The sequence below is a fragment of the Capra hircus genome, chromosome 3 (genome assembly GCF_001704415.2).
Source record: "Capra hircus breed San Clemente chromosome 3, ASM170441v1, whole genome shotgun sequence".
Lineage (NCBI taxonomy): Eukaryota > Metazoa > Chordata > Mammalia > Artiodactyla > Bovidae > Capra > Capra hircus.
In genome coordinates, this window is record NC_030810.1 from 92,873,564 (window position 1) to 92,899,564 (window position 26,001).

At 47.9% G+C, this 26,001-nt stretch overlaps 1 protein-coding gene across 2 annotated transcripts in view; it reads left to right on the forward strand.

Moving 5' to 3' along the window:
• Positions 1-26,001, forward strand: part of VANGL1 (VANGL planar cell polarity protein 1) — a 55,548-nt gene that overhangs the window by 16,937 nt on the left and 12,610 nt on the right. For both annotated transcript variants that reach the window (XM_018045951.1, XM_018045953.1), the window contains 2 exons: positions 1,978-2,110; positions 6,481-7,088. In XM_018045951.1, coding sequence (XP_017901440.1) covers positions 1,978-2,110; positions 6,481-7,088 — 741 coding nt within the window. The remainder of the gene's footprint in view (positions 1-1,977; positions 2,111-6,480; positions 7,089-26,001) is intronic.

Consider the following 26,001-nt stretch of genomic DNA (forward strand, 5'->3'; position numbering starts at 1 on the left):
GATAGATTATGCCTTAGGAATTAAGATGCTATCGCTGAAAGCCTCTCTGGGATGGCTGGAGCCTCCCTCCCCTTCGAAGGAATTAACCAGGGCTTATCCTAGGGAGGTATGGATAAGGCAGAAGTCTGACCGCAGGAAGTCTGCATGTGATTCTGTTAGCTAAGTAACTATTTCCTATTAAGGAGAAATACTGTGCAAAGTAAGAGGGGTTGATTGTATGTTAAAAGCTTCTTTTTCATCTTTCTCCAAGGAACACATACTCTGCTTCACCAAGTCAAGTCACCATTCTTTGCCAAGTGCTGATGGTAACAGCAATAATTATAGCTTTTGTTAATATTATTGCTACTATGTATTATTTCATATCCCTATATCTATGTGGTGTGATTATTATCCCCATTTCATAGATGGTAAAACCGAGGTTTTCAGAGATTTGTTGATGAAAGCACACAGCATGGGAGCTATGAGCTCACTTTTATTTGGGGCTTCCTGAGAACTAAAGCACAGAAGACAGCATCTCAGATAGCTCTGAGGAACTGCTCCGAAGAGGTGGTGGGGGCTGGGGGATGAGCATATACATGACTTGATGAAGGGGGTACATGCAATTAAGCCCACATCTTGGTAGAAGGTTGCTGCTAGTCACGAGGAACAAATGATCTCTTAATGATTTTAGTGCTTTTCTAAGTATGAAAAGATGTGAGAAATTGGGTTCATAAAACTTTCTCCTGAAAGTATCTTGACTGGAGTCCCGTTCTGCCAGTTTTCCCAGAGCATAGATGGCCTCATTCCTACTCCTGCCCTGAACTCCCTTCAGGGTGTCTTCAAGGTCACCGACTGCAGGGGCTCGTGACTTTACCCTTTGAGCCACTCGTGAGACCCTTTCCTTAGTCGGCAGGTTGAATTTGTGCAAGCTCGCACATCAAATAGGGACGGAGCCAAAATCTGACCGTCCGTCTCTGCAGCGTGTGTGTGCGATGCTTCTGCTCCACCCCGAAACCTTGGGGAGGAGGACACCTGGGTAAAGAACGGGGGACTGACACCAGGGCGACCTGTAGGACAGAAGTTGAGGGAGCTTATTCTTGGTCACTGAGGGGCTCCTTTGGTGGGGCTCCTGGGTGGACCGTTCACAGTTGGTCTTGGGGGTACCAGTCTTCATAGGTGGTTAGTGCCCAGGTCATGACTTGCACAGTGGTTAATTCCTTCCGTAATTTCAGCATTGACCCACAGCAGAGTGCTTTCCTAGTCACCCTAGAAGATCACCCAGGAAGTTCATCTGGGATAAACTGATGCAGCAGGCGGCTTTCCTTAGAGAAAAAGCACACACACACACAGACACACGCTCATGTGTGTACCTCTTGGTGTCATTTGTCCTAGCCTTTGTCTGTTTCTGTGGGTGCCTTGAGTCCATCTAGAACCTATGGGAATGACTTTTAGTTTCGAGTTTGTAGGAAAGAGAAATAAGTGATTCTCTTGGTTTAGAATCTCCTTTCTTCTCTTGTCCAAAGGTGTAGGGTTGACAGTGTGTCCCAGATATTTTTGGGCAGACTGAAGCTTAAGTATTTTGCTCTGTTGTCCGAATAAAATAATGTCCTAGAAAATAAGTTTAGGCAGATTATAATCAAATCAAATCAGTAATCTTACAATGAAATGTACCTGATCTACAGAAATTATAAAATTCACAATATTAGACTTTGGAAAAATATGACCACTGTTGAGAGAGGAGTGACAGTCTTTGTCTGGGGTCTTAGCGTGCCAGAAAGAAAATAGTAAGTAGGGAATAAAGATCAACTTATTCCTCACAGTGGGGGTGGCAGTGGGTGGGGATTGGCAAGTGTGTGTGTGTGTGTGTGTGTGTGTGTGTGTGTGTGTGTGTATCTGCAGAATTTTCTTAAATTCAAGATGAAATTCATAACATGTTTTGATGAGGGTTAATTAATGTGATATAAATGTGCTAGCTGATTATCTTTCATGTTTCTTCAGGGAAAGAAATAGAGAGAGGCACAAGTCACCCCGGAATAAAGATGGCAGAGGGTCAGAAAAATCTGTCACCATTCAAGCTCCCACTGGAGAGCCCCTGTTGGCAAATGATTCTGCGCGGACAGAGGAAGCTCAGGTAAGGATCAAAGGCAGTCTGTAAGTACACTGCCGCTTGATCAGGCTTCTTTTCTGTAAATGTTTTCCTAAGTCTTGTTGCCACAGGTTCTCTTGGGTTTTTATCTTTATTTTTCTAGCATGTTAATTAGTTTATCTATGTCCCGTGGTTTCTTGTTGGTCTAAGAACAGCCTGTCCTGCTATTGGCCAGCTTGAGGATTATTCTGAAGTGTGATTGGTTGGCTTGCTTGGAATGGTGTTGAAAAGAAGCCAGCAAGGGCTGATGACAGGACAGAGACAGGAAAGTTGCAGGCTATGGGCTCTGGAGACTCATTGCAAAGCAGAACAGTATAGAAGAGAAGGAAGCGCGCTCTCCAGAGCCCCTAAGTCATGTTGGGAAGGGGAGCAGAGAAGTTAGGACAGCCCAGATGGAGCCTCACCAGCCCAGAGGCCACACACTTAGATGCCTGATAGGGAAATGGAAGTGAGTGAAATAGGCCCTGGGTTACACAGAAGAGCAAAAATATGTCGGGCTTGCTTGGGGATAAATAGCAATCTGTATGGTACATCAACGTCAGGGCTGTAGTGTGGAATGATGGAGCCTGGCACCTGGAGAATGTATTTCTTCTGTCAAAGGAGTGGCAGCTTCTCAGCTGTGAATGCTTATCACTGTGCAAGAATGCAGGAATTCAGTGTTCCTGGGTCTTGCAATATTTAAGAAAAGCTGGAAATTAGGATTTAATGTGAAATCACCCAATTTTTAAGATTTTTTTTTCTGATGTGGACTATTCTTAAAGTTTTTTTTTTTTTAATTGAATTTGTCTTGATGCTGTTTCTGTTTTATGCTTTGGTTTTTTGCCCACAAGGCCTATGGGATCCTAGCTGCCAGAACAGGGGTCAAAGCGTACCTCTTGTGTTAGAAGGCGAGGTCTTACCTACTGGACTGTCAGGGAAGTCCCCAAATCACCCAGGTTTAAAGTATTGTCTATTTATTAATTAAAAAAAAAAAAACATTGTGTTGTTCTCTCTGGGTTCCAACTGTCTCACAGTCCAGTTGATTTAAACAAACGTCTGAGTTATACTCAGAAACATGTTTGCATACTCTCCTGAAGTATATGCGTGTCCAGCCTTGGCCCCAAATAAACGAACGGGTGCCTGCACAGCTGTAAAGATACAGATAAGCATGTATCTGTATGTTCTTACAAGTACAGACAGATATGCATTGGTAAGCAGATATATGGACTGAAATTGGAATTCTTCAGAGCACACGCGATGCTGTTAGAAGCCAAAGCTGCCGCTGTGGTTGAATGTGGCATTTGTTCAGTGATAAGTAAATGACTTTAGTCCTGACTGTTGCGCTTCCTGCCTTGGCTCTGGGACAGCCATAGGGATGGAGAGCCAGAGGGCCAGAGGAGTGGTTGAATGGATTGGGCTAGTCCTAAGACTGGACCCCCCTTAAGTGCCACAGGGGTCAGTTTCTTCTTGGATGAATTCACAGGTGCTGGTGGCCCACAGTGAAGGCAGTTCATCCGTCATGTCTACATCTTGTAGCTCACTCTGAAGTTACATTCAGGGAAAAGCACTGAGGTGGGCATTTGGAGGCCGTACTTCTCAGCACCTATGTGACTTTGGGCATGTCCAACCGTTCTGGGCCTCATTTTCTTCACTGAAAATCTTGGGGATTGAGTTAGAGGGTCTGAGATCCTTTCTATTCTGAGAACCTCAAGCTTGGGAAGACCTTAGACATCTTCATTTTGGGGCACAAGTGTGCACACATTATTAAAAGGGACAGGGGATTTAGTTAGCAACTCTTTGGCAGGAAAAAGGATGAGTAACCAAATCAGCAATGTCAACCAAATTACCACAACACTAGAGATCATTATTTCAATACTGATCATCGATTGAGTGTTAGGCCCAATGCAAAACATGGGATCCAATATTTGCCTTCACTAAGAGTGTAACAAAATAACTTATTTTACTAAACTGTTGGCTTCCCAGGTGGCTCAGTGGTAAAGAATTCACCTGCAATGCAGGAGACGCAGGTTTGATTCCTGGGTCGGGAAGATCTCCTGGAGAAGGAAACGGCAACCCACTCTAGTATTCTTGCCTGGAAAATCCCATGGACAGAGGAGCTTGGTGGGCTACTAATGGGGTCGCAACTAAACAAGAACAGACTCACCTTAGGTTAAAGCAAGTTGTCCATCTTTGAATGTGTAGCCGTTTCTTCCCATGCTTGTGATTTTTTTCTTTTTACAGAATTGAAGTAAATTTACCCAAAGATGAACAGATCTTAAGTATATAATTCAAGAAGTTGTAACAGCTGAATAAGTCCATATAACCCGCACTGCTATTAAAATGTATATTTCTATCACTCTAGAAAGTTCTCTTATGTTTTCCCAGTCAATCCCTGCCCCCAGCCCCCCTCCAAGGCAAGCCTTGCATTGATTCAATCACTATAGATTAGTTTTGCCTGTTTTAGAATTTAATGTAATTGGATTCACATTTTTTTGTTTTGGACCTTTTTTCACTCAGCATCATAACTTTGAGATTTATCCATGTTTTGCTGTATTTCAGCAATAGTGTTCTAGTGTATGCATATACCACAATTTGTTTTCCATTCTTCTTCCTATGGATAGACTTTGAGTTGCATCATTTGGGGCTATTATGAAAATAAAACTATTAAGAACATTCTTGTACAAACCTTTTTGTGGACATATGTTTTCATTTATTTGGGGTAAAAACCTGGAAGTGGAATTACTGGGGCTATCCAGTTAAGTGTAAAGTCACATTTGTATGAGATTGCCAGACCAGTTTTCAAGAGTGATTGTACCATCTGTACTTCCACCAGCAATGAGAGAATAGTGGTTGCTTCTGGCTATTATCTTAAATAACAACTTCTCTCTTAGTACATGATGCTTGTAACTTTCTGAGTCAAAGAACTGTTTGTTCATAGGTTCAGATCTTTCCTGCCACCACCACTGTTTCTTTCTGTAGCCTATGCATTTCATGAATCATATTTATTTATTGTTGCTAGATTTGAGGTTTTCGTTTAGCTGTGAGATCTCTAGCTTGCTGATTCAGCTATTAACTTAGACTAGATTTTTTGAAATTGGTATCTTATGCATTAATTTCACCCAGCTTACCACCATATCTGATTGTTTTTTTCCAACTTAAATCATACACACACATTTCTGAGGCAAACCCCTTTGGACCCAGTGTGGCTTTTCATCGTCTTCTTGCTCTGTTGTTGCTTTGGAATGGAGTCGTTGTTGCCAGAGAAATAGCAAAACTGTTTAAAACCCTGACAACTGGATCATGTTAAGTGAGGAGACAATTGCTCCAAACAACTACAGACTTTAAAAAGCAAGCGAAAGCAAGATAGTAAAAGACATGCATTCCAGTAATCTTGGTATTTTGTAAAGTTTATTTTTATTTATTTACTTATTTGGCTGCACGGGGTCTTAGTTGCAGCACACGGATCTTCCATCTTTGCCGCGGCCTGCGTGATCTTTAGTTGTGGCATGTGGGATCTAGTTTGCTGACCAGGGATCGAACCTGGGTCTCCTGCCCTGGGAGCATAGAGTCTTAGCCCCTGCACCACCAGGGAAGTCTCAGTCTCAGTATTTTTATACCTTTGATGCTCAATTTGTCACAGGCACTCGTGTTTAAGAAGGAATTTTTGAGCTGTCTGGGCCATCGATGCCAGAATCTGTTTTGCTTGTTCAATGAGAAATATCAGAGAGTGCTTGAGACTTATTAAATGGGTCTTAAAAACATTATGGAGGTTTAAGAAAATGTGTGTACCAACTACAGGCGGGCTTTGATTTGTACATAACCATGTAAGTTCCCTCCTGTGCAAGACCTTCACTCCTCAGAGCTCCTGGAGGGCACAGGCTGCATATTACTCCCCACTTCTGAGAGATAGACTTTGTAAGCCTTTATAGCCCAGTTGTGAATCCAGAAGGAAATGCAGAAGGTTTTCTCCTTGGGCTGTAGGTGAACTCACACACAATTTTCTAACAGCAGATTGTCTATCACCAAGCCTCTTGGGAATTCCAACACAGTGGAGGATAGTCACTGTTGTAACAATAAATCACCCAACAAACAGGTTAAGTTATGTTTTTTTCTATTGAAAAGGTAAATATACGGTGTAGTTTGCAAAACTTCAAGCAAAATTGTCATAGTTAAAACATTCCTCTATTTAAAGAGTTAAGCCTTCATCTCCCAGAAAGCCTATGTGTGTATCAGGCTTCGTTTCCCAGGAAGCCCACACGTGTGGATTGTGGTTGAGGAAGGTGGGCTCTCCTGTCCCCCGTGCTTCTGTGGGCTTTGTGGCTTTAACATGCAGCGTGCCATGTGGCCGTCTGTCCTCACTGTTCTCTCCCCATCAGGATGACAACTGGGGCGAGACCACCACGGCCATCACCGGCACGTCGGAGCACAGCATCTCACAGGAGGACATTGCCCGCATCAGCAAGGACATGGAGGACAGCGTGGGGCTGGACTGCAGGCGCTACCTGGGGCTCACTGTGGCCGCGGCGCTCGGACTCCTGGTCTTCCTCACCCCCATCGCCTTCATTCTGCTGCCCCCCATCCTGTGGCGGGACGAGCTGGAGCCTTGCGGCACCATCTGCGAGGGACTCTTCATCTCCGTGGCATTCAAGCTCCTCATTCTGCTCATCGGGACCTGGGCGCTGTTTTTCCGCAAGCAGAGAGCTGACATGCCGCGGATCTTCGTGTTCCGTGCCCTCCTGTTGGTCCTCATCTTTCTCTTCGTGGTCTCCTATTGGCTTTTTTACGGGGTCCGCATTTTGGACTCGCGGGACCGAAATTACCAGGGCATTGTGCAATATGCCGTCTCTCTCGTAGACGCCCTCCTCTTCATCCACTACCTGGCCGTCGTCCTGCTAGAGCTCAGACAGCTGCAGCCCATGTTCACGCTGCAGGTGGTGCGCTCCACCGACGGCGAGTCCCGCTTCTACAGCTTGGGACACCTGAGGTGAGGGGGCTCTTCCGGGGGCGGAAAGGACCACTGCTGTTTTGCTAGAAGACAGTTAAGTCTACAGCACGTGAGGGATGTTGCCAGGTACCAAGAGCAAGACCAGGGTCTGACTCTTTTTTTTCAGGTTTTGGGAGGAGCTGTGTGTGTATGTGTGTGTGTGGAGGGGGAAATTCACGTACATTGACTTCACTGAATTCTGGATGGCATGTTACAGGGACTGGCTGTCTTCCAGGTTGGAGTTTTGTTGGGCCTGTTTCCAAAATTGTTCACAGCTCTTAAAAATGATGGAGAAAGGAAGCCTTAGTGATGGCTGCTGACCCTGCCCCCGAAATCAGCCTGTGAATGATGGAGTGATCAACAGTTTTGTTCATAATGGTACATCTGGTTTACCGTGTTGTCCCAGTGGAATTATTAATTATTCCTTTCTCCCCCACTCTCAGAGGTTTCCTGATTTGGACAATAAATTATGTGGTCACCCTAGTGACCTTCCAGTAAAGAATCAGGTGTAGATTAGAGACGCTAAACTTGTAAGAGTTGAAAATGTATACATGAGAAAAAACTAGAAATACTTTAAGATGTTATATTTGAAATCTGTACACAAAATGTAATTATTTTGTGATTAACGAAAAGAGTGATCATCATTATTGATTGTATTCCGTGTTCTGTTCTGCTTTGTTTTTATGTACCTTGAGATAAGCACATCATATAAATTGTTTTCATAGAGCTCATCTGTATTTCAGATGAGGAAACAGGACTTTAGGGATTTTAAGTAATTTATACGAAAGAACATGGCTAGCTTTGTGCAGAATCCATGAAGCCAGGCCTGCGTTAATGTCCTCATTATAGCGTTTCTCACTTTGTGTCACTGGCCTATTTTTCTGTTTTCTTCCACAAACTGTGGGCTCCGGAGGACAGGTGCTGCATTTTACTCTTTGCATCCTCAGTGCCTGACCTAGAGCCTGGCACACGGTTGGCACCCAGATGGTTCCAGGTGAGAGAACAATCTGAGATGTCTGACGTTGTCTTTTCATAGGGCTCTCCTGCCTCCTCGGGCCATATATGTCAATGTGTGTATCTGCTGGCATATGGTATGTGCTTTGTTGATGGCAGCTATCATTGCAGAGCAGCCAAGATGGCAAGGGCACCTTAGTGGGGATCAGAACAATGGGCTTTGTCATATTTTTGGCTGGGGCTGGGGGAGGCAGCCTAACTGTGGTTTGGAGTCAGTTATACTGCCAAACCATCTCGGTGTTGGCATGGATCTGTCATCCCTCTGGCTCAGCTCATACCACCCGAGGACTGGGTGGTTTAGCAGTCGAGGACTGTGCCACCTTGACCAATCCTTGGAGGGAATCAGTGTCTGATTCCCATGCTTGGCACTGCAAAGCCAGGTGTATCGAGTACTTTATGGGTGCCCGTGGGGCTCTGAAGGCAAGTAAGCCACTGCTGCTTATTCATCCCAGACAGGTTTTTTCCCCCGTATTTTACACTGGAGAATGATCAGCAGGCTTGTATTAAATGTCTGCTGTGTGCAGAGCTCCAGTGGCACAGGGTCACTGCCTCCCAAGCTTTGTCCCAAAACTCCTTGGAGATAGACCAGTGGACAGTTGCTGACACAGGCCTTGGAATGGGTGAGAACCCAAGAGGAGGAGGGCACTTCAGACAGTGACAGCAATAAAGCCCAACCCCACATCTGTCTCAGGAATGGACAGGTTTAGCCCGAATCAGGAGGGTGCAGAGAAATCCAGCTCTGGTAACAGAAAGAGAAGTGACATTTGCAACTCTGTGAATGTCAGTAGCTAGGACACTGGCCCATAGTGAGTCTGCCATGGTTTTGAGTTTTGGCTCGGCCCTAGCTGTGAGAATCCCACCTGCAGAGGTGGAGAAGGGAAGGGTGACTTCGCATTTTAAGCAGTCCATGCAGTGGGGCTGACTTCCTCCAGGGGCTTCCATGCTCTAACACTGCTTGCTCTGCATGCTGGGCCAGGGTGGGAGTGGGGAGGGGACGCACAAAATGGCCCAGGACGCGCGGCGTGGTGTGTTCAGACAGTTGTGGGTGGTGCTGGTTCCTTACCACGTGGGTGCACCGGCCAGAGGTGATATGCACCCGGGAGGCAGGGCTGGGTGTTCTGTGTGGCCCAGGGCTTATCATAGACGCCTCGGAGTTGTCCTCACCATGACCAGCAGCTGCCCCGTCCATACTGGCTAACCTTGAAGCCTCTCGCCCCAGCTCCCCCAGGAGACAGAAGGTGGCCTGAGCTGGCCCCGTATCTTCCTTCTGACTCCTCCTCAGGACCATAGGTTTTCCTCCTCTCCTGCTTTCATAAGGACCCCCTTGTCCCTTGTGTGGAGACCCTGGTTGTGGGGTGGAAAGATGGCCAGGGAAGGAGAGGCGTCTTCACTCACAGAGCCCTCAGGTGGGCCTGCTGCCCGTGAGACAGTCAGGCTGTGAGATCTGGGACAGATTTGGCATCCATCTCTCCCTGCTGGCCTGAGTGGGCCTGTCACCTGCCGAGCCTTGGGCTAAATCTGGTCTAAACCCAGCAGTGGCTGGAAGAGTCACTGGGCCAGAAATAGAACTTCTGAGCTCTTTTGTAAAGTGTAGAAAAAGACAAGAGGGAAAGGGGAATTGGGATAGACAAAGAGCAGGTCCTGGGGAGCAGAATAACAGGTTGTCAAAATCAGGAATGAGGATGGTCTGCCCTCTGTTACGTAAGTTCCTCCCCCAGCAGCGACCTGTTGGGCTGAGGTGCAGAGTGATGGCAGGGGCTTTTGTTGCTTGTTTTCAGGCAGTTTTATAGAGTCAGCGGAGGTATTTTAGAAAACTGTCAGAAGAATGCCTCATCTTTAGTGTCTTAAAGAAAACCCCTGTCTCCTTAGCTCTCATAAAAGTTACTTTTAGGAGCCTTCCTTGTTGGCTGGAATGGCTTTTGGGGGCTTATTTGAAAACTTTCAGAAACGGAAAAGGTTCCTGTTGTGCAAAGGGAAATTCCAAAGGAGATTAAGATACTTCTAACCTTTGCCCAGTGCTGCAGGGGTTAACGGAGCTTTTCAGATGTCTCCCTTTCCCCTGCTTGCTGCCATTGGGGTGGGGGCAGGGGCTGTGGTGATGTCACCTTTTATAGTTGAGGGCCCCAAGCCATAGGTTAGGGCCATACCTGAGGCCTCAAGGAGCCAGCATGTTCTGTGCCTCACACCCCATCCCCATGTTCTCCGCAGCATCCTGGGGTTTCCGCACATTGTAATTCTACATGCTTCATGTGTTTTCCTGGCCACATTCTCACAGTGAGTTGCTCACTTTTCCAGGATTTCACCAAACACTTTTTTTTTTTTTAAGAATTTGTAAAATATTTATTTGGCTGTGCCAGGTCTTAATTGCGGCACGAGGGATCTTTGATCTTCACTGTGGCATGCAGAACCTTCCTTAGTCATGGCATTCGAGCTCTTAGCTTTGTCATGTGGGATCTGGCTCTCCGACCAGAGGTGGAACCTGGGCCCCCTGTATTGGGAGCATGGAATCCTAATCGCTGGACCACCAGGGAAAGTCCCCCATCACTAAGATTTTGATCTGACTATATATGGAGAGAAACCCAGGAGAAAAGAGACTCGAAGTGATGTTTAACGATCCTCATTAATGATTTCTCAGTTTTGAAATCTTTAAATACTGTGACTGTTCGAGCATAGCAGCTGGTACAATTGACTGACTGAATCCAAGTGGCAGAGTAAACCAACAGCAATGGAAACCTTAGCAGTGAGCAGTGACATAGTCCTTGCCATACGCTAGGCACCTTCTAAACGCTTACCATGTAAATCATTTAATCATCACAGCAGCCCTGCAAGGTAGGTATGTTTTCCTCATTTTCAGATGAGGAAACTGAGGCTTGGAGGAGTTACACAGGTTTTCTATGGCCATACAGTTTGTAATTGTGGGAGGTAGGGCTTGAGCCCTGGCTGGTTCTAGGATGATCTTAACCATTTCACCATGGTGCCCAGGAACATATGTGTTCATGTTCACTGCTTTAAGAATGCATGAGTGAAAATTTTAAGCATCTTTTGAGTGCTTACTGTGAGCCGAGCTGAGTGCTAGCTATTTTTATACACATTATTCTCTCTCATTTAAATCATAGTTTCAGGGCTGGACAGAAAGGGATGAAGAGCATTGTCAGAGATGGCTGGCTCCCACTCTGCAGTCATTCCTTAGCCCCATTGGTTCTTTCATTCAAGCAGTCAGCAAGCAAACCTCTGCCTTATTACCACAGTAGGAAGTAGGTCTGAGCCTTTGTCTGGTCAAACCTTTTTACCTTTCTGTTTGTTGTATGTCCCAAGGAACACCTCTTTTATTTGTTGCTGTTAAAACTACCCCAGAACTTCCTAGTTTTGGCAACATTACTTTATTATTTCTCATAGTTCTGTGGGCAGGGCTCAGCCGGGCAGTTCTTTGGCTGGTCTGGCCGATGGTCCCTGTGTGATTGCAGTCCTGTGGTGAGTCAGCTGGGATTGGGCTGTTCTCCTGTCCAGATTCTTCTGTGGTTCTCTTCTTCCCCAGAGGGCCTTCCCCCTGGGGAGTAGTTTCATTAGTGTACTGCAGCATCTCAGGGCTCCTAAGCAGAAGTTCTCAGGCCTGTTAAGGCTTAGCCTGGAACTCAACCAGTGCCTTGCGTTGCATTCTCTTCTTAGAGCAAGTCAAAGCCCCAGCCCAGATTTAAGGAGCAGGACTGCACAAGGTAGGGACTTTTGGAAGGGTTGGTTCATTAGGGTCCATGGTGTGGCAGGCTCCCAAGACAACCTCAGGCTCTCATTTTCAGAGCCTGCATATACTTACAGTTCTAAAAAGTTTAATTATTGACTTCAATTCCTCCCAGAGTCCAGAAGTAACATACTTTACATCAGAGAAAGAGCTGCTGTACGGAGGTCGTGTGAACATCAGTGGAGGGTGATAGCTGATAGTCATAAGCAAGGAGAAGGACACAGAAGCCACGAAAGCAGAATTAACTCTCATCTTGGTCTTCTGGGAAACTTGTCTATTCACAGTGACCCGCTGTGTGAGATACGCAGATTGCTGAAGCTCCATTGTACCTAATCCAGCCAGCCGGGTTTTTTTTTTTTTAACTCAATGTTTCATTCATTGAGTCTAAGAGTACCTTATAAATTGGCATTGACCGTGGACCTTTTAATCAAAAGTCTGGTTACTGCTCACAGAACCACTCATGCATTAGAAGAAATGATTCTTGGATTGATTTTCAAACAGTGGAAATTTATGATTGTGCGTGGTTGCAGCATGGTGTTAGAACTATTATAAACTGAATATGTTCCCTCCAAAATTCATAGCTATAAATGAGAAAGCAAGGAACATGTATTTGAACAATGAAGAAAAGGTGATCTCTGTAATAAAATGGCAAAGAACTTCGTGGGATTATGTTTCTGTTCGAGTGTTTTGTGGAAGGTAGAACTTACAAGCAATGAAATTGGGTTTTTTAGCTGAAGAGATTTCTAAGCATTACTCCTTATTTTAAAATGAAGAAGACAGAGGAGTTGGAGAAGGAATTGTTAAGCAAAAGGTAACCAGAACTTGGAGATTTGAAAGATTCTCAGCTCATCCATGTTGCAAAAAAATGAGGAAGCAGGTACTAAAGAGAATGCCAACAGGTGACTGACAGCCGTTTGATAAGGAGATTAGTCTAGGTGTGAACCAAGGGTGGAGTCAGTCATCTCAGCAGAAGCCAGGAATAAAGGTGGGGTTACACTGTCACCTGAGACTGAAGGAAACAGAGAAAGTGCTGTAAAACGAGGGAATGCTGTGAACACGCCTTATCCTTAAGGAAAAGAGAATGACTCCAGAGGTGATTCCGGACCATCACTCCTCCACAGGCTCAGGGGCAAGGCTGCTTCCTTCCTGGGCTCAGACGATGGTCCCCTGCCTTGGTTTCAGTGGGCCTGGTTCCATTGGCAGGGCCAGGCCACAGAGCCTTAGGAGGGTGATGGGCCGCCCCAGTGGGCCCCAGGGACAAAATGTTAAGCCCAAGAAGATCATTCTCAAGTGTTAAGATCTGATGGAATTTACCTTGCTAGGTTTTGGAGTTGCTTAGGACCCATCACCCCTTCTTTCTTTCCAGTTTTGTCTTTCTGGAATGGGAATGTCTCTCTTGTGCCTGATTCACCATGAAATTTTGGAAATGCATAACTTGTGTGGTTTCACAGTTCACAGCTGGGGAGGAATTTTGCCTTAAGTCCCATCCATATCTGATTAGATGAGATTTTGGACTTTACACTTAGAGTTGATGCTGGAATAATTTCAGAGTTTGGGAATTGTGGGGATGGAATGAATGTGCTTATGTGCTTTGCATGCAAGAAGGACATGAATTTGGAGGAACCAGAGATGGAATGTTACAGGCTGAATTGCATACCCCCAGATCCATAGGTTGAGGGACTTCCTTGATGGCTCAGCGGTAAAGAATCCACCTGCAATGCAGGAGATGCAGGTTCGATCCCTAGGTGGGGAAGATCCCCTGGAGGAGGAAATGGCAACCCGCTCTAGTATTCATGCCTGAAAAATCCCCTGGGCAGAGGAACCTAGTGGGCTACAGTCCCAAGGGTCTTAAAGAGTTGGACACAACTGAGTAACTGAACACACATACAAATACATAGGTTGAAGATCTAAATCCCAGTTTGGCTGTATTTGGAGTTAGGACCTCTAAAGAAGTACTTAAGGTTAAGGGAGGTCATCGGTCTTGTAAATTAGTGTCCTTATAAGAAGCACCAGAGATCTTACCTGTGTGCATTCTCTCCTGGTGCATGAGGACTGGGGAAGGACCGTATGAGAGCATAGTGAGAAGGCAGCCATCTGCAAGCCAGGGAGAGTCTTCAGCAGAAACTGAATTGGCTAGACCTTGAACTTAACTTTGAGGCTCCAGATCTGTAGGAAAAGAAGTTTCGTTGTTTAAGCCACCCAATCTGTGGTGGCTGAGCTAAGGACGGCAACATTCCCCATACTGTTGACCTTTGACCCCAAAGCCCCAGGAAACCACAGATCAGTGAGCATAGCCTGACCCCGTGAAACAGAGCTCCTGTTGTCCTCTCTCCAGCTCATGCCTGCTTCCTCTTAGCTTGAGTAGGGGGCCTTGTTTCTCTCCATGGCACTTTGGCTTTCCAGTTAGAAGTGAGAAAGGGAGTTTCCTAGGGAGGTTAAGGTTATTTCGGGGTTTATCTAGCTCCACTGGAAATCTTATGTTGGTGATTCTGGGTCAAATAATATCAAAACCAGTGATTACACTGCTGATGAGGCTTGGTTGTCGTGCTGGGCTGTGGACCCCTCCCTTCCATATGCAAGACCAGCACCAGCTGTCTGCGAGCCTGGCTCCATCACCTTTGAAGTTGGGAATGTTTTTAAATGACCACCAGAGGCCTTGGTTCATGATTTTTATGGTTGTGGCTTTGCACGCAGTCTCATTTTTAGAAATATACCTTCTTGTGTAACTGCTCTTCAGTAAAGAGAGTCGTAGTCCCCATCCCCACTCCCTAAGGACACAAAGGGTAGGAACGAGTAAGATCGGAAGAGCAGAGTGTCAGGTTTTGCTCAGTCTCTGCTCTGCTGTAGGAGAATTTGGAAGGTGGGCTCAGAGCTGCCGTTTGTGGTTTGGCCCCGTGGTGCCTGTTAAAAGTGGCTTTAATGAGAGTGTAAGGTGCTGGACACCGTGAGCCTGTGTTTGCTCAGCTGCCTGCTGGCAGCAGCCACAGCTGGGAAGGCTGCCCTCTCACGGCATCTGCCCACAAGCCCTGCTCCGAGGCAGAGCAGACAGGCCGGAGCTCGGGACGTGACCCTGGTTTCTACCGTCTCCCCAAGGGCCCTGGGCGGCTGGTGGTGGGTCCACACTGGATTGGTGTGTGGTCTGTTTTCCAGGGACTCGCCCCGCGGCCAGCCCAGCATTCTTCATGCCTCCTCCACAGACCAGTGGGTGTGACTTAGTGCAGTGTGTGTGCTGTGCTAACAGCACTTGAGGGCAAGTGGACAGGACTCTCTTTCCCTGCCCTGCTCTGTATTGGCCTCGATTAGTCTCTGTGAGTAGAGATCCATTGGCTAGGCCTGTTGCCCTTGGGCTCCAGATCTTTCCACATGGGTACCTGCAGTTCTTCTTAGGGCCAGAGGTACCCGAGTCAAGGGATGTGAGGCTGGATACGAGTAGGCCAGCCGAGCATCCTGGGTGGGTCTGGAGCTGCTCTCAGTCCCGATCTAAATCTGCTTTTAGAGGCACCCAGAACAGGTGGTTGTCTTTGACGTTTATCTGGTGTGATTCAGCTCAGTGATTTAAAGCTTGGAAGGCAGGGTTCCCTTCGCAGGCATAGCAGGTGCAGCCCAGGTTGGACCCTCAGGAGGTGACAGTGCACTGGGGCTTGTGCCCTGGCTGGAAGTGGGCTGCAAGCTCTCTGGGCAGACGTGGACATAGCCAAGCCTGTCACTTGACGGGAGGCACAGCTCCCCCCTAAGTGCGGGGGTCTGCCAGCATCTCTCTGTTGTTGGACAGTCAGCCGTGACTGGATCATCCCCTAGGTGGAGACTCTCATCAGCGGTGTCAGCTAGCTCAGAGCCTCCCGGTGATGGCGGTGTTCCAGCCTAGACGGATGCCATGCGTCTGGTTGTTCAGTTCCTGCGACTAGGTGGACCAAGGTGTTGTATGAAGCTGTCAGCCACTTCTGTGCTCACGGCTCCTCCCAGTGCTGACAGTGTGATCTCCTCTGAGCTGGTTCTTTGTGGCTTTCCTTGTTTTATTAGAGAGGATGTTTCCCAGGTTACACTTTCTTAGCAGGAACTTAAAGGAGGATGTTACAGGAAGGAGTGACCCCCTTCTAGGGCCCAAGAGTGGGCTCTTGTCTAACACTAAGGAATGAATTGTCCAAGGGGACACACGAGCTGACAAAGCAAGAGACTTTATTGGGAACGGGCACCCAAGTGGAGAGTAGTAGGGTGAGGGAACCCAGGAGAACTGCTCTGCCACGTGGCTTGCAGTCTCGGTTTTATGGTGATGGGATTAGTTTCTGGGTTTTCTTTGGCCGGTCATTCTGACTCAGGGTCCTTCCTGGTGGCTTATCCATTGCTCAGCCAAGATGGATCCCAGCGAGAACGATTCTGGGAGGTGGTTGGACATGTGGTATCTCCATTTGACCTTTCCTGAACTCTTCCACTTGGTGGTGGCTTATTAGTTCTGTGTTCCTTACCAAGATCTCCTGTTGTAAAATAACTCACCCACATGGTTACTGTGGTGCTTGGCCGGGGTGGGCGGTTTCAGGTAGTGTGCTTCCCTTAACAGAGACAGTAAAGGGCCTGAAGTGCCCTGAGTGCCCTCCAAACTGCACGTTCATTTCACGTCCTTCCTCCTGGAAGTAGCTATCCTGGCTTCTGGTTGCAGTTTGCTGGCTTTCAGTGGGATCTCCTGCAGGGCTTGTCTGCAGCCGGTGCTCAAAGCGTCATCCAGGGACACCTGCCAGTTTGCAGATCTCAATTCAGAAAATGTGGTCACTGTAGCTGAGGTTCTAGCAGGCCTGGGTCACTGGGGAATCCATGTTGCCTAAGGAACGGCCGCCTTGGACCTCACCAGCAGGACAGGGATGCTGACCACTGTCCCCTCTCAGGATGGGCCTCACCTTGAGATCTCAAGTGGCCATGTGTGTCCCCCCTGCTCCGTCATGACAAGGTCCCAGAAAATCCTGCTTTTCTCCTACATCTTCCTGCATTCTAACCCAGACCTGTCTGTGTACACAAGCAGATGCAAGCTTTTGCTGCTCCCTATCCTCAGGTTCCAAGGTGATCATTGCCTGTTATCTACGTGGGACTTGTGTAGGCTACTGGCCCCAGTAGGACAAACATTCTAATTAAAGGGCAGGGGGGCCAGGAGGTATAAACACTTGTGTGTCCAGTTCTCAGCAAAGGAGGTGGCAGCAGCGTTCAGGGGTGATTATATTTGCATCTCTGGGACTCACATGAATGAGTCCCAGCTTTACTGCAAACACTCCTCACTGTTGGTCACATGGAAATCAGTTTATCTCCCAAGTCCAGTGATACCTACACATCCAGGAAGCTGTCGCCTTGTTGACTGTCCTGGGAAGAAGTAGCAATCAGGTCAAATAAAGGTCATCCATTTCTCTCCCAGGGTGGGACTTTCCCAAAGAGCTGAATCAGTTTTCATTGTGGATCCTTCATTTTAGAGTTTTCTCAAAGACCCGATTCCAGCCTAAAATGCATCTACTGGGTAGCACACCTTAAAGAGCAGGAGCTGGGGTGGCTGGGGTACCCAGGCTCCTTTACTGGCTGTATCCTCTGGGTCTTCACTGCTGGCTCACCCTCTCTACCACCCGTGTCCCTACCGACCTCTCCTTCCTCAGCCTCTCTGCTCACCCTCTCTCCTTTGCCATTCGTCCAGAGCCTCAGCCACCGTTAACCTTAGCTCAGCCTTGCCCTCTACCTGCCTCCATCTTTCTGTACTACACAGAAGTGTGTTCACTTCCATGGTGGCTGGCGGCCTGTGTGCTGAGTCATTTCAGTCGTATCCAATTCTTTGTGACCCTATGGACTGTAGCCCACGAGGCTTCTGTGTCCATGGGATTCTCCAGGCAAGAACACGAGTGGGTTGCCGTGCCCTCCTTCAGGGGCTCTTCCCTACCCAGGGATCGAACCTGCATCTCCTGCAGCTTCTGCATTGCAGGTGGATTCTTTATCATTGAGCCACCGAGGACCACAAACCATTTCCTCTGAGTTCTGGAGGTTAGAAATCCAAAATTGAGGTGTTGGCAGGGCCATGTTTTCTCTGCACCCAGAAAGAGGCCTCCCTTGCTCCTCCTGGCTTCCCGCAGCTGCCTGCAGTCCTTGGTGCTCTTCCCCTGTGACCCCATTGCTCTTGTCCTAGCCTTTTAGGAGGATTGTTGAACACCAGTCTGTTTCTGCCTGTGAAGCTTTCTTCCACAAGGTTTGACCATCATTCATCTTTTAAGACTCAGCTCAAAGACTCGGCTCTGCCGTCTCTGTGGATCTTCACCTGAAACGCCTCCACTCAAATGCTCTGTCTCAGCCCCGGGTCACTCAGTGTACTTACCTGTTCAGTTGGTTATCGTCATTGATGGGATTGTGAGCCCCATGAGGTGCCATTTACATCCATCCCAGAACTTGGGACTTAGCGGGTGTTCATAATTTCCATTACTTCTTGCCTGTGGATGGAGTTGTGAAGGCTGGTCGTTAAGATCTTTCTGAATGTCAGTGTCTATAGTTGGCTGGTAGGATAATGAAAATTGACCCTGAAAGGGGGCTTTGCGGATTTCACTCTGTGGTCAGAACCCTCTCTCTCCAATGCCTTCCTGTTAGTGGGGTTTTAATCACTAGGTCGTGTCTGATTCTTTGCAACCCCGTGCACTGCAGCACATCAGGCTCCCCCGTCCTTCACTATCTCCTGGAGTTTGCTTAAATTCACATCCATTGAGTCATTGACTGGTTTAATCTCCTTGCTGTCCAAGGGACTCTCAAGCATCTTCTCCAGCACCACAGTCGGAAAGCATTATCAACGACAAAGCTAGCATTGGTGTGGGGCAATAGCATGTAAGAAATGCTTTCTTGTTTTTCACACACTGGGAAAGCTGTTTTTGTTGACAAGCTAAAGGAAGCAATTAACATTTGAAAAGAGGTGCTAAGGCTTCCCCACCTGACCTTGTCAGACCCTTTCTCTTTGCTCTGGGAAAAGATAAAGCTGCAAAGTGTGCCTCTGATGAGTGAGCGCTAAAGCCTTAATATTTCTGATTTTAATAGCATGTGCTAGATTAAGGAAATCAAACCAGTCAATCCTAAAGGGAATCAACCCTGAATATTCATTGGAAGGACTGATGCTGAAGCTGAAGCTCCAGTACTTTGGCCACCCGATGCCAAGAGCCAACTTATCGGAAAAGACCCTGATTCTAGGAAAGATTGAAGGCAGGAGGAAAGGGGACTACAGAGGATGAGATGGTTGGATGGCATCATTGACTCAATGGACGTGACTTTGAGCAAACTCCGGGAGATGGTGAAGGACAGGGAAGCCTGGCGTGCTGCAGTCCATGGGGTCACAAAGAGTTGGACACAACTGAGCAACTGAACAAAAACAACAAGATTAACTGCGGAAGTCCCAGTCAAATCCAAGGAAAAGTGAATGAACAGGAAATAGACAACTCTGTACTGGGTGTGGGGGGCGGGGGTCAATGCTTTTTTTTACATCTCAGACCCTTATCTGCAAAATAGGAAGGTTAAAAGGGAGGAGATTTATGTCCACAATTGTTTTCTTCTAGTATTTGTTGGACATTCACAAGAAAGAGGGGCTTGGGTGTGGAAGGAAGTTGGGGGGGTGGCGGGTGGACCAGTGGGCAGAACTTAAAATAAGGTCATTTTAGTACAGAGCTGAGAGTACATTTTCTTATCAAGCATAGGCTGAATGATTTCTGGGGTATTTTAAAGAGCCAGTGCTTAGACTGGAAGTTGGGACTAGATGGACTCTGATTTCCCTAATTCTTGAGTCTATGATTGGTTGGGTGAACTCCGAAACTCTCTTCACTTCTAAAATGTTGTGATTTGATGTAAGTAGAGATTGAGTCATGTTTTTATGTCCAGGAATGGGGTGAATATTTTAGCCAACAAACAACCCTATCCCTCGCTACAAAATACTCAATATTCCTTAGTAATATGCTAATGCTTTATGTTCATATAATCCTTTATAGTTTATAGATGCTTTCACTGGCAGTTTTTCATTTGCTCTTCTCAACAACCAAATGCAATAGTTGGTCTTCTCTCTCCATCATCAGCCAGTAAACAGGCCAAAAAAAGAAAAATGACTTACACAGTTTACAGAGCGACAGGATCAGCGCTGGAATCCGGGCCCTCTGACTCCAAGTCAGCGCAATGTCCACGTTGTAGGATGACTCCTGAAGCTATGGTTTTGATTTTTCAGAAGGCTGAGAGTTGGCAGCAAATACTGCGTAAAAACAGAGAGTAGCCTGACTTTTACAGTCTGAGTCCCTAAGGAAGACAATATAGAGGGGACCGGTCTTCATGGTGCCCACATGTTGGCCCTTGATGGGAAGGGTCATCCAGGTGCACACAGGGGACAGGTTGGCCCCCACAATAAACATGGACAGGTAAGCTCACAGTGCTACCATTAATAAGCCATTTGCTTTAGGTCAGGACTTTAAAGTTTATTATCTCATTTAATCTTTAAAACAAACGTAAACCAGGCAGGCAACTTCTTCTTGGGAAGTAGAAAGTGAAGGGCAGACTCTGAGTCTCCAACATTTTTCCTGACCTTAGTGCCAACTGTTGAAATCTTAGGAAGTCATTGACTTTGGAATTGTCCCCATTGACATTGATGCTTATGAGACAGTTTACCGTGGGTGACTCCAGTCCCAGCTCAGACCTGTATGTTTGGATCTCAGGATCTGTCACTAGAATTTCTGACTAGCTGCCTGCACTGGGCTTGCACACATCACTTCATTAACCTTTTAGGCATACATTATATACAATTGAGCATGTTATAGGGGCTTCCCAGGTGGCACCAGTGGTAAAGAAGCTGCCTGCCAGTTCAGGAGACGTAAGAGATGTGGGTTTGACCCCTGTGTTGGGAAGATCACCTGGAGGAGGGCATGGCAACCCACTCCAGTATTCTTGCCTGGAGAGTCCCACGGACAGAGGAGCCTGAAGGGCTAGTGTCCATAGGGTCTCAAAGAGTCAGACACAACTGAGCAACTTAGCACGCATGCGTACCATGTTACAGCGAGATTGTCTTAAATCTGGGGTGGGGAGAAATGAGTTAATTTGTTCAAGGCCAGAGAATAATGGAAGAGTCGGGGGTCATGCTCTCTGGGTCCCAAGCCTGCACCATTTGCAGGGTGCATTCTTCTCCCCCATCAGAGAGCGTGTGGAGGCTGCAGAGGTGTAGATACGCAGGACATGAATTTGTTTTTTTCAGAATTTATTTTTTGAAGGCATGTATTTCAGAGTTTTATGAACTAAAATTTAAACTGTGTTCAGAGGTGCTTCTCTTGGTGTTTTAGAAGCGTAGGTGGAGCTCTCTGCTCCATTGCCATGGCACTCATATGATGGTTATCACTGACCCTGGAAGATGTTTTACGGCTGATTAGATGCAGCATTTCACATTCCACCTTCTTTGTCCTGAAAAGAAAATAGGCCAGTAAGGCAAGGGTGAGTTGCAGATTCCACTGTGGATGTTGAATTCCCTCAGACATCTGTGCTGATCCATCACTGCCCTGTCCTGTCCACGGGCTCAAGGTTGGACCAAGTGGTGGTGGGGGTTAACTTTCCCACTGGGAAGGATATCAGCTGCTTCTGGTCCTGATCGTGGGTATTCCATCGTCTGTGTTGTCCTCTCCTAGGCCCATTTGGGATTCCTGTGCTTGCTTCTTTCTCTTTAAGTTATTTATTTAGTTTCTGGCTGGTTCCTCGTTGCTGCACGGGCCTTTCTCTAAGTGCGGTGTGCGGGCTTCTCGTCGCAGTGGCTTCTCGTGTTGCAGAGCACAGGCTCTAGGGCGCAGACTTTAGTAGCTGTGGCATGTTGACTCAGCAGCTGTGGCTCCTGGGCTCTAGAGGACAGGCTCAACAGTTGTGGTGTGAGATCTTCCTGAAGCAGAAATGGATTGGCAGGAGAAATCTTTACCCCTGAGCCACGAAGCCCAGTACTTGTGTCCTTATGTGCAGGTCTCAAGGGAATTTCTGTTACAAGCTATGTGTATCTATGGGCTCTTTTCCCCACATATATGCACTCTGTGAAGACAGGTATTTCCCTGGGTAATGACTTAGGAGGGTGTATTAAAATGCAGTAATTATTGAGCTCAGAGCTCCATATCTTGGGAAAGTGCTCCTTGCCATGAGGTTTTGGTGGGGCCCTGTCCACAATCAATCTGGACATCAGGCTCCACCTGCCTGTATTACAGGGTTTCTGCATGAGGACTGTTTAGCCAGGTTACTGCCTTTTGTCTCTGACTGCGATGGTGATAAGAGAGGCGGCACGTTTCTCACCAACTCGGTTTTTCTTGCCTCCCTCCTTCCCTGGAATGATCCGGTCTGGAGACTGGGACTCGTTGAAGCGTTTGCTTTTGCTCATCTCTGAGGCTGCTGTGCTTCTGAAACTCCATGGTTTTATGAAGTACGTGCTCAGAATTGATCCTATACCTCTGGCAGTTCTAGGGTTTTCTCAATGAGCAGCCTGGGCCAACGAGACAGGGGAAGCCACAGAAGGTGTCTTCCTGTGCAGGGGGATGGAGGGGAGACTTTCACAGGCTCGCTGGAGAGATAGCCTAGCGCTTGAGACGCTCCTGAGAGATTAGTGCGGACCGGAGGGTTGGAAAGGTTTCCTGAAGGTCAGCTCTCCTTTGGCCCTGCGAGATGCTACATTTGAAAGATGCTAAGGATGGTGCTAGTGGTAAAGAACCTGGCTGCCAGTGCAGGAGATGGAAGAGACTCAAGTTCAGTCCCTCCGTCAGGAAGATCCCCTGGAGGATGGCATGACCACCCACACCAGTATCCTTGCCTGGAGAATCCCATGAACAGAGGAGCCTGGCTGTCTACAGTTCATAGGTTTGCACAGTCATACACAGCTAAAGCGATTTAGCACGCACACAAGGAGCAGAGGCAGGTGGCTCCTGAACCCCCACACTGGCTGAGGACAGGGGGTGCTCCTGCATCCTGGCCTTGTGGGGCCATAACCTAGACCGACGCCAGGGTGCCCTGCAGGGTATCCCCTCAGTAGGTGCCAAGAGATACGTTAGTCATGGATTTCTTTTATCCTGGTTATCGAACAAGCTCAACCAATCCAGAGCATGAATCAGGAGCCAGAATAGAAACGAAAGACTTCACATTTGGGGTTGAAATTGACATCAGATGTTGTACTGGAGCGAGTGTCTCTTAGTCTGAGTAGAGCTCCTCACTCGGGTGCTTCAAAGCTCATTTTCTCTGTCTACCCGAGCGTTGAAGGTGTACAGGGGCGGAGGGTGATGGCCCGAGGCAGCGAGGTTAACAGCAGCTAGGAATGACGGTGACAGCCGGTTGTGAGCGGGAACACGGAGAAGAACGTGGAGTGGGCGTGGGCACAGAGCTCCACCGCCTGATCGGGTCTGACGCCTCTGCTCTGATAAGTAGGGGCACAGCCCAGCGCTTAATGCAGACGGTGACCATGCCGACTACCAGCAAGACTCCGGTCATATATAACATAGTTGACTGTCTTCGAAAAGATGAGGAAAGACAGACTGGATTTTAATCCAAATCTCAGCTTTGTTTGTTTGGTTTTTTTTTTTTCCTGTTTTAGCTTCCACCTTAGCTGTCACCCTGGGGACAGGGGTTGGGGTGGGGATGGAGAGCAGGTCCACAGTTGCTTCTGGGGCTTTCTGGAGCCTCTGTTGAGACGGGGCTGGAGGAGGAGGATGCCACCTGTCCCGTGTTAGCTGTCTGGTCCCTGAGCCCTCCCTAGGCCACCCGGGGCTCTGGCGTGACTCTGGCTTGGTGCTGGCTGTGGACTTGCCCAGCTTGGAGAGCATCATGCTGGAAGCCCCCTTCCATAGCTGGGCGTGGGCAAGGCACCCTTTCTCTGGGTGACATGGTGGTTTGGGGGGCAGAGAGGTTGGAAAATATGGCCACCAGGCTCTGGTCCAGCTGTTCCCGCTCTGCCTCGCAGACCCCAGCTGAGTTAGTGTGATGGTCTGGGACCCTCCTTGCGGGCTGGCTGAACAAAAAGCCAAACCCCACAACCACAGAGGGTTTGCTTTGAAGACAGGCCTGAGAATAACTAAGTTTTATATCTTGATCAGGAGTATACTTCTGTGCTGGAATCCAGGCCTCTTGAGATGTGTGTCTGTGTCAGCACAGGAGTGTGGGGTGGAGTGGTCTGCAGGCCAAGAATCTGTGTGTGGAGGGGCTCCTCATCTCCAAAAGCCCCAGTGACTTTGGAAAAGCAGCGCCTGGGCAGGGGGACGAGATACACAGGAGCTCCGGAGCATTTGTCTATGATGAGTGACCAGGCGGGGCCTTGATCAGTCTAGGATGGAGCAGCTGTGCCGAAGCAGCACGTGCCCTGCCTCGGGTGGAAGGTCACAGACAGGGCGACAGGGAGGAGGCTGGCCATGCTGAGCCAGGGATCTGCTGGGCAGGGGTGTCTGTGAAAGCCAGGAAATCTTTTACACAAAGATCTGTAGCACACAAACCTCAAGGGCCACTTGACTTCCTCAGGAAGCCCACCCAGGTGCCCACCCAAGTCCTGGGTGGTTAGAAGCCCTCCTCTGCGTTTCCTCGGCTCCTGTGCATTGCAGTTGGTGGTCACAGAGCTTCTGTTCCACTTCCATCAGCAAGGAGAAGCTCCTCCCACCCTATCTTTGCATTCTCAGGACTTGACTGAGGCAGGTACTTAAATATGAACATGATGAGTGGGCGACTGAGAAACGAAATGACTAGGGCTTTTGAATGTGGGTTTGCTCTTAGGAATCTTATTCTTCTGTTACTGAGAGTTGATCTTGCCACTCCTCCCCAGCCCTGCATGAGTGTGCATGTCTAGGTTGACACTAAGCCTGGACTGAATGCAGATCACAGATCAAGGCCCTGTGTGGGGATATGAGTCAGAAAGTACTGCTGTGACTCAGCTCTCCAGGAGGTTAGCTGATTGACTTCTAGACTGTTTTTCGATTCCCATGTTAAACTCTGGGGACACGATCCCAAGGGGAGCTGAGGACTAGATTGACAGTGTCAAACTGATGGGTTAGGGGCTATCTGGTCTTGGTGTGAAGATCCCTGAGCCAGTTGGAGAGGTGTAGCAGGCAATGGAATCCTCTAGGAATTAAAGGCAGTTGTGTCCTGGTGCCCAGGCTATTGTAAATAATCCTTATAAGCGCATCTACTTCAGCGGCGAAGAGTCTGCCTTCAATGCCGGAGCTGCAGGAAACTTGAGTTCGACCCCTGGGTTGGGAAGATCCCCTGGAGTAAGAAATGGCAACCCACTCCAGTATTCTGGCCTGGAGAATCCCATGGACAGAGGAACCTGGTGGGCAAAAGTCCATAGGGTCTCAAAGAGTCGGACGCGACTGAAGTGACTTAACACACGCACTTTGCAGGGAACCAGAAAGACAAATATAAAGGGCAGAATACAAACAACTTTGCGGAGTTTAGCATACCAGTGGTTAGTGAACATCTAAGAGACCTGGAGAGGCTGGTACATATGTACACTGTCCTGCAGCAGCCGCACATCTGGGAGAAGGAGCACAGGTTAGAGGCTGGAGATCCAGATTGAAGTTCCCATGCTGCTGTTCGGCAGTTGTTAACCTGCCTGCAGGTCATAGATTTTTGAGCCTTGGTTTTCTTCCCTTGAATGATTGTGAGTGTCAGGTCAGATGAGGTATATAAAATCCCTGGCTGTGTTAGTATAGGTCACTCTTTGGAGAGTGTCCTGCATCTGTTTGCGACTGATACCGAGTATGGGTGCCCCAGCGCCCCCAGCCCACCCTGCTACCTCTTCTCTGCTCCTCCACTACTCGCAGAGGGGCCAAGCAAAGGACGGGTTAGAGATCTCAGGACACTGGCAGGGAGAGACCCCTTCACATACCCTCTTGGAGAGACCGAGGCAGCAACTCATGGAGCTGGGGGACTTACAGACCAAGAAAGAGGGAGGTCTCAGCTGAGACCTCAGGGGAGGGAAAAGGGTCTTACTTCCTCTGAAAGAGGGAGTTCTCGCTGGCCTGGGATGGATGGGACTAAGAGAAGGAGGTGTCTGCAGCTAGCGTCTTTCCAGCGCACTCTGCTCTGTGCAGGCATTGTCTGAGCTATGGAAACTGAAAACCCTGCCTTCCTTCCACTGGGGGCAGTGAGGCGTATGTGGAGACGCTGCTCTGGAACCTGAGAAACTTAACCTATTCT